Here is a 12,793-nt window from a genome sequence, read left to right on the forward strand (position 1 = left end):
TCTGTTTCAAAATGCCTCTGAGCCTAAAGTACATGTGAGGTGGGGAAGTGGGTTCCTGAGTTCGAGCCCAGGTTCTGCCACTAACCATGTGACTAGGGGACACTCACCCATAGGAGTGAGGGTGCTGGCTTCTTATTTTTTCAAAGGAGTGAGTAAGCCTGCGGATCCAGAATCGCTTTGGCTCTCACATTTTGCCCTTGACTTGAGTGTCAAAGAGGTGAGTAGAGAAGTTTATGAGAGAGAAACACACTTGAGAAATGTCTGCATCATTTCTGCATCCTCAGCATCTACCAAACCGATTCGACATCTAATAAGCGCTTAGGGAATAGAGGAGAGAATAAAAGAGGAATGAATCAAAGTGAAATGAATAATCACATAAATGAAGAGGCTGGCACCTCCTCTAGGCCTTATCAAGGGCTCCTATCTTTCAGAATAAAGAAGACGAGGAAGAGATCACCAAAAGCCTGAGGAGGCCGGAGACCACATACCGGCAAACTGGCCTAGCCCCTGGACAGGAATATGAGATATCCCTGCACATCGTGAAAAACAATACTCGGGGCCCGGGCCTGAAAAGGGTGACAACCACCCGTGAGTATCGCCTTTGATATCGCTGACACAATGACAACGCTGACTGTAACTCATTGCATTTCTGGTCAATAGCATGCCTTCTTATATAGCACCTGAATCAATTAGCTTTTGCTACGTAAAAAACAAGCCCAAAACTGAGTGGCTTAAAACAATAATTCTGCACATCGGTGCTTTAGGATTGGGCTCAACTGGACCATTTTTCTGTTCTTGACTGGGCTCACTTATGCATCTTTGTGGGCTGGGGGCTGGTTGATCTAGAATGGCCTCAGCCTCGATGCCTTTCTGCTCCACTGGCCTCTCAGCCTCCTAGATACTACCCTGGCCCTGCTCTGATAGTAGCTGACATTAAATTGGCATTAATATTACTTCTGCCTGAGCAAATCTCAAGGCCAGTCCAGATATAAGGGATGGGGAAACGGATCTATTTCTTGGGGAGCTTCAACATCACATGCCAACGTGGCGTGGATGCCAGGTAATTGAGACCACTGCCACATGATCTACCACATCATCTCATTTAATATTAGCACCAGGCCTGTGAAAGAGGTAGGGCAAATACCGTATTTTCTGGCATATAAGACGACTGGGCGTATAGAAGATTTTCCTGGGTTAAAAAGTCATCTTACATGCCGGAAAATAACGGTATTAATGTTATTATTTTTTAAGAGTAGAAACTGAGGCTTAGAGAAAGACACACCGCTGCTGGAGTGTCTGAGCCTGTTGGCCCAGCCCGGGGTCACAGGGACCGAGTGGCGAGGCTGGATCTGCCCCCTCCGGCGGAGGATCCAGCCTCGCCACTCCGCTGCTGCTGGAGTGTCTGGGCCTGTCAGCCTGGCCGGGGGCCGCGGGAGCCCAGCGGTGAGGCTAGATCCGCCGCTGTTGTAGTGTCTGGGCCTGTCAGCCCCTCCATGAGGCTGGATTCTGCGTCCAGGGGGCACACGCAAATTGTCCCCTCAGGAGTTCGGCCGGGAGACCAGGAGTTCGATCACTTGCTATGATGTGTGCTGACCACCAGGGAGCAGCGTGGAATGAAGGAAGACCCCAGCCAGCAGCCAGCAGCCGGGGAAGGCAGGCCCCAGCCAGCAGCTGGCAGCTAGCAGCTGTGGAAGGGAGGCCCCGGCCCTGATCATCCCTGATCGCTGGCCAGGCCTAGGGACCCTACCCGTGCATGAATTTCGTGCACTGGGCCTCTAGTGATAATAATAAGAGAACCACCACCTGTGATGTAGCTGACAGGTTGTAGGCTCCCTGCCAGATGCTCTGCAAACATTGCCTCCTTTACTTCTTTTTAAAATATATTTGTATTGATTTCAGAGAGGAAGGGAGAGGGAGAGAGAGACACACACATCAATGATGAGAGAGAATCATTGATCGGCTGCCTCCAGCATGCCCCACACTGAGGATTAAGCCTGCAACCCAGGCATGTGCCCTGACCTGGGCATGTGAATCGAGCCAGTGACCCCCTGGTTCATAGGTTGACACAACCACTGAGCCATGCTGGCCGGACTGTCTCCTTTCAAAAAAAGCAACAAACCCTACAAGGTAGTATCAGCCCTACTTATAGCTTGTTGAATAGGACATTGAAGATCAGAAACATAAAATAAGGTCCGGGGGTCAATATTACACTGATATATGCATACGTAGATGGGATGGCTGCCTCTCTCTGCTCAGCGCCGGCACTGTCCACTCTCTGAAGCAGCTCTGTCGCTCTGTCCTCTGCCCGTCACAGGCTTGGACGCTCCCAGCCAGATCGAGGTGAAAGACGTCACGGACACCACTGCGCTGGTCACCTGGTTCAAGCCTCTGGCTGAGATCGACAGCATCGAGCTCTCCTATGGGATCAAAGACGCGCCGGGCGACCGCACCACCATCGACCTCACGCACGATGAGAACCAGTACTCTATCGGGAACCTGAAGCCAGACACCGAGTACGAGGTGTCCCTCATCTCCCGCCGGGGCGACATGTCCAGCAACCCTGCCAAAGAGACCTTCACAACAGGTAACGGGCCTTCCCCGGAAATGGCACCAGCAAGGGAAGGATTGCGAGACTTCCATCCACTCTTCCCTGGGGTACCTTCCAGGCTCCTTTGACAGCAGGAAAACAAAAAGGGAATTTCCATTCCTTTAAATTTTATTTTCAAATATTGTACTGTTTAATTTTTCAAAGAAAAAAAATTCCCATATAACCTACCAAAATAAAAAGTATATACATATTGGCATACATAGAAGGAACTAGTCTGACACACTCAGACACAAGTCTTAGTAAAAAAATTTTAAATAAAGTTATTAAATATAGTGTGTAGAAAACATGAATGACAAAGATGCCTCCTAATGTCTTAGCCTATGACATTTTTTTTAAAGTACCAGAGTGTCATCAGTCATTTGATAAATATTTTTTTCAGAGCTCAGTAAGCACTATATGAGTTATTAGAAATACAGTGATGAGCCCGGCCGGCGTGGCTTAGTGGTTGAGTGTTGACCTATGAACCAGGTGGTCTCAGTTCGATTCCTGGGCAGGGCACGTATCTGGGTTGTGGGCTTAATCCCCAGTAGTGGTCATGCAGACGGCAGCTGATCAGTGATTCTCTCTCATTATTGATGTTTCTAGCTCTGTCTCCCTCTCCCTTCCTCTCTGAAATCAATAAAAATATATTTAATTTAAAAAAAGAAATAGAGTGGTGAGCACAACAGGCCAGTTCTTACACTTATAGAGCTTATTTGTAAGTTTCTGTGTAGTTTTTTGTGTGTTTTTTTTAAGCACAAAATCTGAGGAAAATGTGAATGACTGAAGTATCACACACGTTAATAATGGGGAAGGTGCCAAATATGTCGAATTTGTTTAGACCTGTGCGTCAGCTATTGAGATGGGGATGTGGCAAGTTTGTCATTTTCCTCCAATGGCAGGGACCTTTCATATCTCAGCTTGAGTTGTGGGACCGCCACTCTCTTGGTGCCTGATGTTTTCCATACAAATGTCCCTTCCTCTCCCAAACAGGCCTGGATGCTCCCAGGAATCTTCGCCGCATCTCCCAGACAGACAACAGCGTCACCTTGGAATGGAAGAACGGCAAGGCGGCCATCGACAGCTACAGAATTAAGTACGCACCCATCTCCGGAGGTGACCACGCCGAGGTCGAGGTCCCAAGGAGCCAACAAGCCACAACCAAGACCACACTCACAGGTGAGCTCCACAGCCCAGACCCAGCCGCCCTGGGGACGTGGCCCCACTTGGCAACCCTCCAGAGAGAGAACACGTGCAGTTCCCAGCAATCCCTCGCAGGGATGTCAGTGAGTCAGTCTGCAGAACATTCTAGACACTGAAAAGCAATAGCGTCCGGGGACAGCTCAGGCCGTTTTTAAGATCTTCTGAAAGTCTTTCTGATTTGAAACTGAATTTCCACCTGCACGCTCTCTCTTAGGTCTGAGGCCAGGAACTGAATATGGGATCGGTGTGTCTGCTGTGAAGGGAGACATGGAGAGCATTCCGGCCACCATCAACGCGGCCACAGGTGAGGCACCTGGACTCTCTCCCAGCCCCCACCCCAGGCGCGCTCTCACAGACACAGGGTTCAGGAGGCAGAAAACCTGCTTTAAAAGAAACAGTAGGCCCTGCTGGTGTGGCTCAGTGGTTGAGCATCAATCTATGAACGAGGAGGTCACGGTTTGATTCCCAATCAGGGCACATGCCAGGGCTGTGGGCTCGATCCCCAGTAGGGGGCATGCAGGAGGCAGCTGATCAATGATTCTCTCTCATCATTGATGTTTCTATCTCTCCATTTCTGAAATCAATAAAAATAAAACAATTTTAAAAAGAAACAGAGAAAGGAGCCCCTACGGTCATCTAGCCCAGATGTCCCATTAGAAAGTCACTTGAGCACACCACATCCAAATGATTCCCACGCTGCTCTCAGGACAGAAGGGAACAGCGGCTTTCTTCTTAGGAAATATTGGAACCAGACTTTATCAGAAATATACAAACTTTTAAAGTTTGTAACCAATTCCAGGGTTGTTGTTTTTCTGTATCACTGACTGATTAAAACACATCTGGGGGATTTCTCTTAATACACACTTAATGTGTATACTCTGCTCACATAAATTACAAGTGGCCAGAACACAGGTTGAGTCAGACTTTGCTCTCACCCATGCATCCTGAAGTGCCAACCTCTGGGTGAGGATGGTGAGGGGCTCCCTGATTTGAAGCCATTGATTCTTCAATTTTTTTTTTCTGGGAATGTTGTAAAAGAGAAACCCCTTTTCTCTCTCCCTCCGCCAGCCTCCTCCTGACCTCCCCTCTGAAGGAAAGGGAGGCTGGAGAGCAGAGGTCATGCTTTATTGAACCCCTCATTATGCAAGAGCCAGTACATATTCTGTTTGATCTTTTTCTTTTAAGGTAATTGTAGATTCACATGCTGTTGAAATAATACAGAGACACTCCCCTAAACCCCTCACCCAGGTTCCCCCAATGGTAACAACTGTTTAATTATAGAGCAATATCACAACTAAGAAACTGACATTGATACAAATCTGCCAACTTTATTCAGATGCACTCATCTCTGTGAGTGTATTTCGTTGTACAGTTTTATCACATGTAAACTTTGAACCCTTCACTACAGTCAAAACACAGAGTAGTTCCATCACTGGGATCTCTCTTCCATTTCTATACCACGACACCTCCCTCCCTCCCTGTCCCAAACCCTTAGCAATCATCTCGATGATTTTGTCATTTCAAGAATCTATACATATAAAAGCCTAAGCAACCGTTATGACCAAATGACCACAACAACCAGTCGACCAGTCGCTATGACGCGCACTGACCACCAGGGGGCAGATGCTCAACACAGGAGCTGCCCCCTGGTGGTCAGTGCACTCCCACAGCCAACCTCCCGCAGCCCCTACACCCCCACCTCACCAGCCGGACTTGATCAGCCCCAATGGGGTCTGGGCAAAACGCCCTGATAGGCCCCAATGGCAGGCCAGGCTGAGGGACCCTACCCGTGCACTGGGCCTCTAGTGCTACATAAAAGGCATCATATAGTATGCAACCTTTAGAGATTGGCTTTGTCACTCAGCATAATTCTCTTGAGATCCATCCAAATTGTTTCTTGGATCAATTTCTTTTTAAATTCTGTTAATTGAGTAGCATTTTGTGGTATGGGTATGCCACTATGTTCCTTTCAGTCTTCCAAAAACCCGGCTAGGTAATTTACAGTGGCATCTACAAGGTGAAAACTGAGGCCCAGTTAGGTGACTCTCCTAAAGCCCCCAGTGCTTGATAGTGGACCTGGGGCTGCAGCCCGGAGCCAGCTGCCTTTCAGTCCCAGAAGCAGCCTGCCTCCTAGCCTGAGGAGTGTTCATCTCTGTGTTTTCCTCAGATATGGACGCCCCCAAGGACCTTCGGGTGTCTGAAACTGCAGAGACCACCCTGACCCTGCTCTGGAGGTCACCGTTGGCCAAGTTTGACCATTACCGCCTCAACTACAGCCTTGCCTCGGGCCAGCCAATGGAGGTGCAGCTACCCAGAGACACTACCTCCTACGTCCTGAGAGGCCTGGAACCAGGGCAGGAATATGCCATCCTCCTGAGAGCGGAGAAGGGCAGGCATAAGAGCAAGGCCGCGCGGGTAAAGGCATCCACAGGTGAGGTCAGCCCCCAAGCTCCCTGCAGACACTGTTAACTGAGGTTTGCAGACCCAGCGGCCAGGCTGCCTTCACACGAGAACACCCAGTGGGAAGTCCCGCTACTCTCTCCACGCAGGAAGCCTCTAAATGCCACTTTGAAAGAGCAACTTACTAACCTTTCCCTCTTGACAACTGAGTCAGCAGTTTCCTTGCTGGGTGATCAATAGCGGTTTTCAACTTTTTCCTCCCAGGAGAACTTAAAGCATCAGGATTTGTGTTTGTCTTTGGTTCTTTTTTTCTTTTAATTTTGTGTTCAAATTGTTTATTGTCCCTGCCTCCTTTAGCCTAACAATTAACTTACATTTAATTTTATTTCTCTTCAAGATGACCAGGATGTTGGTAATAACTCTTTGGTTATTTCTCCTTCAGTGTTTCTATTCCAGGTTTTTGCTTTCCTCTAAGGTTACCTGAAAAGTTGCACATGGTCCTTGGAGCCTTCTTTCAAAGTACCCTCCTCATTTTCTGTTTCCTCTTAGTCATTAAGAGTGAACTTCACCTTCCCATGGCTGCTGATCTTGACCTCCAGTGTCCCTGCCAGCCCTGTGATTCTGTTCTTTGTACCTGCTGCCACATTTCCTCATAGGCTAAAACGAAAAAAAAAAAAAAATCAGTTCTTCCTATATGAAAATATACACATATAATTTTGGCCCCAAAATATAAAAGATTATAATGGAAAATGTTAATTCTTCAGGATTTGACAAGTAATAGTCTTTAGTTTCAATTTAACTAGTAAGTATTGAGAACCCACTGAATACACTTTAGTGTGCTAGTACTTGAAGGGCAAGTGGGTCATGTACTTAGTATTGTCACTTTGGCTCAGGTGCTCCTGCTCACAGACCGTGGGGAAGACCAGATATTCAGAGTATTAGATGGAACTCAACCAAGGACAGGGAATGATTGGGAGAATCAGGAGCAGCCAGAGTGTCATGACAGAGATGTTATTCCAGCTGAATCTCTCTAAACAGAAAAGAGGTTGTAATGATGGACAAATATGGAAATGCCTTTGAGTCTTTGTCATGTCTGAATACTTTCACCAGCATAGAACATAAATCTCAAATAACAGCCACTTGGAACCTGCTTTCCTCTCTCATAAAGTGAATCTGAGGCTAGGTGATTCAGGGATAGCATAGCAGATCCAAATTATCAGTGACTCAGGCTCCTTCTCGCTTTCTGTTCCACTCTTCTTGGCTTCCGTTCTCAAAGTCACCTCCATGTCACAACACGGCTGCTGCAGTACAGCCCTCATACCTGTGTTCTAGGCAGCATAACAGAGGGGAAAAAAAGAACCAAAAAGAGAGCCTACTAGATGAGTCTTTTTGGAAACCTCCCTAATGCCTTCTACTCACATTTCATCCATTGTTCCTGGCTGTAAGTTAGATTTAGGAAAGACTAAGTAGTCTCTGGCTGAGCATGTTGCTGCCACATAAAAGGGTGGTTGTCTGTAAGGAGAGAGAAGAGGCATCTGGTATACCACAGCAGCCTGTTCAGAGACTGAAGTGAGCCCCGGCAGTCAGTTCCACTGACTGAGCAACTGCTTCCCACCAGCTCTGAGCTGATCATCGGGGTGCTCTGGAGAGGAAGCCTAATCACAGACGAAGGCGGGCAGGACAGAATCAGGAAGGAATAAATTGATGGTAGAGATTTGAACATGGCAGCTTGATATAAGGTATCAAGGGATAAAGAATTTGAAAAACAAAAAAGAGGGAATTCCTCCTCTTCCTTTTTCTCCCACTCCCTCCCCCTCTCTCTCTCTCTCTCTCTCCGCTTTTCCCTGAGTTTGACAAATGCTGTATCAAAGAGAGTTTCATAGCTCCATCCAATTATATTAGCCTCTGGCTATAGCCACGTTATCCCCGATCTCCAGGAGGGAAGCCCAGGCCTGGTAGCACAGAGAGAGGCAAGCTTTCAAGTGAACCACAGGCTGGGGTTACTTTGTGTCTGACTGAGAGCCCCTTTTTGGCATCCCAAAGGCTCATGATTTCATTTCCCAGGCATGCCTCCTTAACACTGTTTCAAAGAAATCATTTGTATATTTAAGGACATTGTTCATTATAAGAAAAATGTGCAAAGTCCCTTTTATTGGTTCTTTGCTCACTGTCTCCATAATATATCTCTCTATAGCTTTCTCCATAGAACTATTTTATTTTATTAAAATTGCTTCTCTTGAATTCTGTCTTCCCAAGTCTCTTACTTTACTACAGTCAATAATATACAAGTGTGCTCTGTGCTAAGTTCTGGGGATGTTAGATCAATTAAGACAGGTCTGTGCTCCGAGGAATTCACTACCTAGTAAACAAGAAAGCATGATACTCCACTTCCTGGAATTGGGGGTGCAGAGCAGGCAGCCGGAGCACAGAATGACTTTAAGCATCAGGAAAGATTTAAAAATAAAATAAATAAAATGGGAGGAAGCTGTTGGACAGACACCTAGAGACAAACAGGACTGTGTTGTGGAATATGTAAAGAAACAGAAGTCCAGGCACTTAGCCTTGGTAAGCACATAGAAAGAAAAAAGAAATATGAAGTGGAAGCTCTTAGATAGACATACCATGTGGCTACAAGTCTTGAAATGTCAAAGGGCTGTAGATTCAAACCTCAGAAGAAAGGGACTTCTAGTTGTGCATCACTAGATTCTCAAAAGCAGAAGTCTGCAAAGAGCCACACGTCATCTGTGGGTTTCACAGAGCAGATGTGGAATTGGCTGCCCCAAAGCATTTTTCCCAAGGAATTCCAGGGCTCTCGCCATGGAATTGAGCCAAAGGGCAAGCCTTTTCCTTGAGGCGGCACCCAACTAAAAGTATGTACAACCTAAGCTGCCCATCACACCTAAAATAAAATCCAAAGACCCTACCACAGGCTGCACGGCCCTGCAGAATCTGGCCCATCCCATCTCTCTGACTTCCTTCCACCCTTGTCCTCATACTCATTTCACCATGGCCACCTTGGCCTTCTCACTGTTCTTTAAGCAGACCAAGCCTGTTCCTACCTCAGGGCCTTTACACAAGCTATTCCTGCTGCCAGGGAACCACTTTTCTCTTAGTTCTTCCCAGGGCCTCTTCCTCGTTGCATTCAACTTGTGTGTTATTCAAAAGCCTTTTCTGGCCACCGATATAAAATGGTGCCCCCATCCTGGTTTACCCCTCTGTGCTGCTCCAAAGTTCCTCATGACACTTATCTGGCCTGATATTATTCAGTAGTTAATTTATTTATCCATGGCCTACCTCCTACTGCCAACCAAAATGGAAGCACTCTGCCTCTACCCAGCGCTGCATCCCCAGGGCCTTGAACACAGCCAAGCACAAGATGTGTGCTTTATGAGCACTGCGGGCCTCAGTTGTTCCAGAGGCAGCATGTCCATCATATCCTCTGGCCTCTCCACCTCTAAACTAGCAGCCCAAATTCTCTCTCAAGGATTAAGGAGAAGGAAAGGGAAGTCATTCCCCTAGAAGGTCTCAGTTAAGCTTAATCTGGATAGAAAAGGGAGGGAGGGAGGGTACTATGCCTGTTAGCATTGAAAAAATTGAGTGCATATCAGGCATATCCTTGCCACCCCTCCTCTCTGCATTTGACCCTGATAACCTCAGGGGAACCCTGCTTGGAGTGGAGGCCAGGAATATTCTGTGAGCAATAAGGGACATAAAGCCTGGAGAATACGTAGAAACACAAAGCCACTGAAGCATCTTTCTATACCAGTGTTGGGGAGGGAGACATTCCCTCTTAGTTCTTCTGGCTGGTGGAATAATTAAAATGACAGAAAACAGATTAACAGGTGACAATCACCAAATTTATATATGTTCCAAATGGTTATTGGGCCCAAGAACAAGTTGGCAGTAGAGGCTTATATGCCATCTTAAGCTAAAAAGAAAGAAGAGGTAGTGATTTGGGCCTTGAAAGGGGAGAAAGTTCACATGGAGATGCAGAAGCAAATATTTAGTAAAGGAGTGTTTGCTGGGCCACCTTGAACAATGGGACACACAAAGGACTGATCAAAGGGGCCTTGCTATGTTCCTCCTTGTCTATCACACTTAGTTCATATTAAACTGTGGTCATTTATGATGATAGCTCCCTTCCTGGAGAAAGTCCTCTAATTTTCTTAAGCAGCTAGATGTCAAAGGTTCTTCTAGAATCTTTAGTTTTTTAAAAATAACCATCTTAGAATAATAAATTTTCCAAAGAGGCATATTTTAAGGCAGCAAGTTGCCCCGCAGTACCATCTACAAGATGTTGGGAATCTAAAGATTTAAAGTTGGCAGAGCCAGAAATTCCTCTGGGCCAGCTGGTCAACCCACCATCAGCACAGAAGGGGATTTGGAAATCCTAATTTCCCAGGCCCACTGACATTTTTTAGAGGGTAGATGCCAGTGCACAGCTGTAAGAAAAAGACAACAGCCTTTTCATAAAGAAATGCCAAGAAATTGAGTGTGGAACTATACAACGAAAACCCTGGGCTTCTGAGGAAATAAGCCCACAGTGTGTCATTTACTAGTGAAATGGAGAGTCTGCATTTATTATGGGATGCCACTTGGTCCCGACCTCGACTTTTGTCTGCAGAATTATTAATATTATTCTCTTTTTATCATTCTTATCCCTCTTCATTTATCTACTGATTTTACTCATGGAAGTTATACTTGTGACTTATCTGACTAGCATTTGTTTAGTGAAGGGTCAGGTGGGGTGCCAAGAGCACCCAGATACAGTCACAGCATTGCTCACTAAGTATAAACCGGTGCTCTTTCTTGATTGACCAACCCCCAGAAAAAAACAAAAAATGGAAGAATAGACAAAAATTATGGTGGCAGTACCATTACCATGATTACTATTTACCAAGCAACATAACATTATGTGAAAGTTAATCTCTCAGCTGAATGAGCAGCTGAAGCAGATTGTACAAGAGTGTGTCAGTGGCATATGAAAACCTGATTCAAGGAGAAAAGATGGTTCTCATCAGGAAGAGACATTTTCCATTGTGGATCTTGCATCTCTCCATTAATCTTTTTTGCAATAGTTTAATAGATAACCAATAATTACCTCCTCCCTGCCCTGTGAGGTGACTCTCAGATCTCTCACAAGCTGGTACCTGGTATTTCTTTCATGGAAAGAAAGATGTTTTATGGCAGAATGCGAGAGAGAGTTTTAAAAGCTAGCAAGGAAAGACAGTGACTTAATTCACATTAAGGGGGGAATTGTCAGTGTCACCTAAGTTGCTGAGCAGCCGTTTTGATAGCAGGAGGAGAAAAAGAAGAAAATGGGTTAAGAGGGGAGTTTATGAGCCAGAGGATCAGTTTCCTTAACCTTGCTGTTTTGCTTAGCCTGGATTTGTACCATGTCTCTTTAAGCAAGAGGACTGCTGGAGTACTTGACAGGAACATGCTCCCGAGTGCCTACCTCCCAAGGTCAGGGAAACCATTGTTATAACTAGACCACTGCTCCTGGCTCACAAGGCCCGTGAGTTTAAGGATGGCTGACTCTCCTTTTCTTTTGCCCAAACTGAATACATCACTTTGAGTTCAGGGTCCAATCTTTCTCATCGAGGCCGTGTGTGTGTGGTTAGAACTGCTATGAGGCTTTGGGTATGCACTTTAGGACACGAACTTGGATTAAATGAGTCCATAGAATGTAGTTCAAGATCAGGTGTCCTAAATATTTTTTGAAATGGGCCAGATAATTTCAGGCCATACAGTTTCTGTCACAACTGCTCAGCTGTGTTTTTAGGGCTCACAAGCAGCCATGCAGAAATGAGAGCATGGCTATGTTCCGACACAATCTATTTTCTTACATCATGAAGTATTATTCTTGTTTCGCTTGTTTTCTCAACCATTTAAAATGATAAAAACTACTGTTGGCTTGCTCATTACCAAAATAGGCATCAGACCAGACTTGACCCTCGGATGGCAGTTTACAGACCCCTTTCCTAGATCAGCAAGATTTGCAGGAGTGTAAGCTTTGCCAATGAGAATTAGAACATTCTCCTAAGGTTGAAAAGTCTGAATTAAAAAGATTCTTGAAAAGATGCATTTTCTCCTCTGAAAGGCTATCTTCCATCCAATTGCAACTAAGATTTTCAAGTTAGAAGCCTGCTTTCATGGACATGCAGAGCTCATTTGAAATTAGCAACCAGTATGAGACATAAATAGAGAGGGAAAACATTCTTTTAAATAAACTCAAAGCAGTTCTTACTCTGTTGTTTACAGGATCCATTTCCAGAGACAGTCCTTTCTTCCCAGGTCACGCAAGGTCCATGTGAGCTCAGCCATGGGCATGTTATCACCTTGAAGGCATATTTAGACAAGAGCGATTTTACTGTGTGTTCGGATGAATGACGATGGCACATTCCATAGGGCCTCAGTCTGTCTTTCTATCCAGTAAGGGACAGTTTTGCAAAGACTTGCCGCTTGGCTCAATTAAGCCTCACTCATACTGTGTTAATGTCCCTCTCATCTTCCTGAAGTGGTTTATGTAAACATTAGAGCCCCAGAAACTTGACAAAAATTCCAACACAAAGTGACAATAATGTAGAGGAGATGAAGGAA

General features: G+C 45.7%; 1 protein-coding gene and 1 long non-coding RNA gene across 10 annotated transcripts in view; one reads left to right on the plus strand and one right to left on the minus strand.

Annotated features, from left to right (window-relative positions):
* Nucleotides 1-12,793, minus strand: part of LOC103295699 (uncharacterized) — a 362,653-nt gene that overhangs the window by 52,702 nt on the left and 297,158 nt on the right. For 5 of the 8 annotated variants that reach the window (XR_008558213.1, XR_008558209.1, XR_008558211.1 and 2 more), the window contains 2 exons: nt 12,441-12,531; nt 6,556-6,847 (listed from right to left, as the gene is read on the minus strand). This is a non-coding gene — a long non-coding RNA (uncharacterized LOC103295699). Of the gene's footprint in view, nt 1-6,555; nt 6,848-7,609; nt 7,703-12,440; nt 12,532-12,793 lie in introns of those variants that run through there. The other 3 variants (XR_008558210.1, XR_008558215.1, XR_008558214.1) reach the window with 3 other exon arrangements.
* Nucleotides 1-12,793, plus strand: part of TNC (tenascin C) — a 60,358-nt gene that overhangs the window by 7,848 nt on the left and 39,717 nt on the right. For both annotated transcript variants that reach the window (XM_008152108.3, XM_028161410.2), the window contains exons 5-9: nt 432-588; nt 2,315-2,584; nt 3,581-3,766; nt 4,005-4,094; nt 5,958-6,221. In XM_008152108.3, coding sequence (XP_008150330.2) covers nt 432-588; nt 2,315-2,584; nt 3,581-3,766; nt 4,005-4,094; nt 5,958-6,221 — 967 coding nt within the window. The remainder of the gene's footprint in view (nt 1-431; nt 589-2,314; nt 2,585-3,580; nt 3,767-4,004; nt 4,095-5,957; nt 6,222-12,793) is intronic.

This window comes from Eptesicus fuscus, chromosome 15 (assembly GCF_027574615.1).
Source record: "Eptesicus fuscus isolate TK198812 chromosome 15, DD_ASM_mEF_20220401, whole genome shotgun sequence".
Classification (NCBI taxonomy): Eukaryota; Metazoa; Chordata; class Mammalia; order Chiroptera; family Vespertilionidae; genus Eptesicus; species Eptesicus fuscus.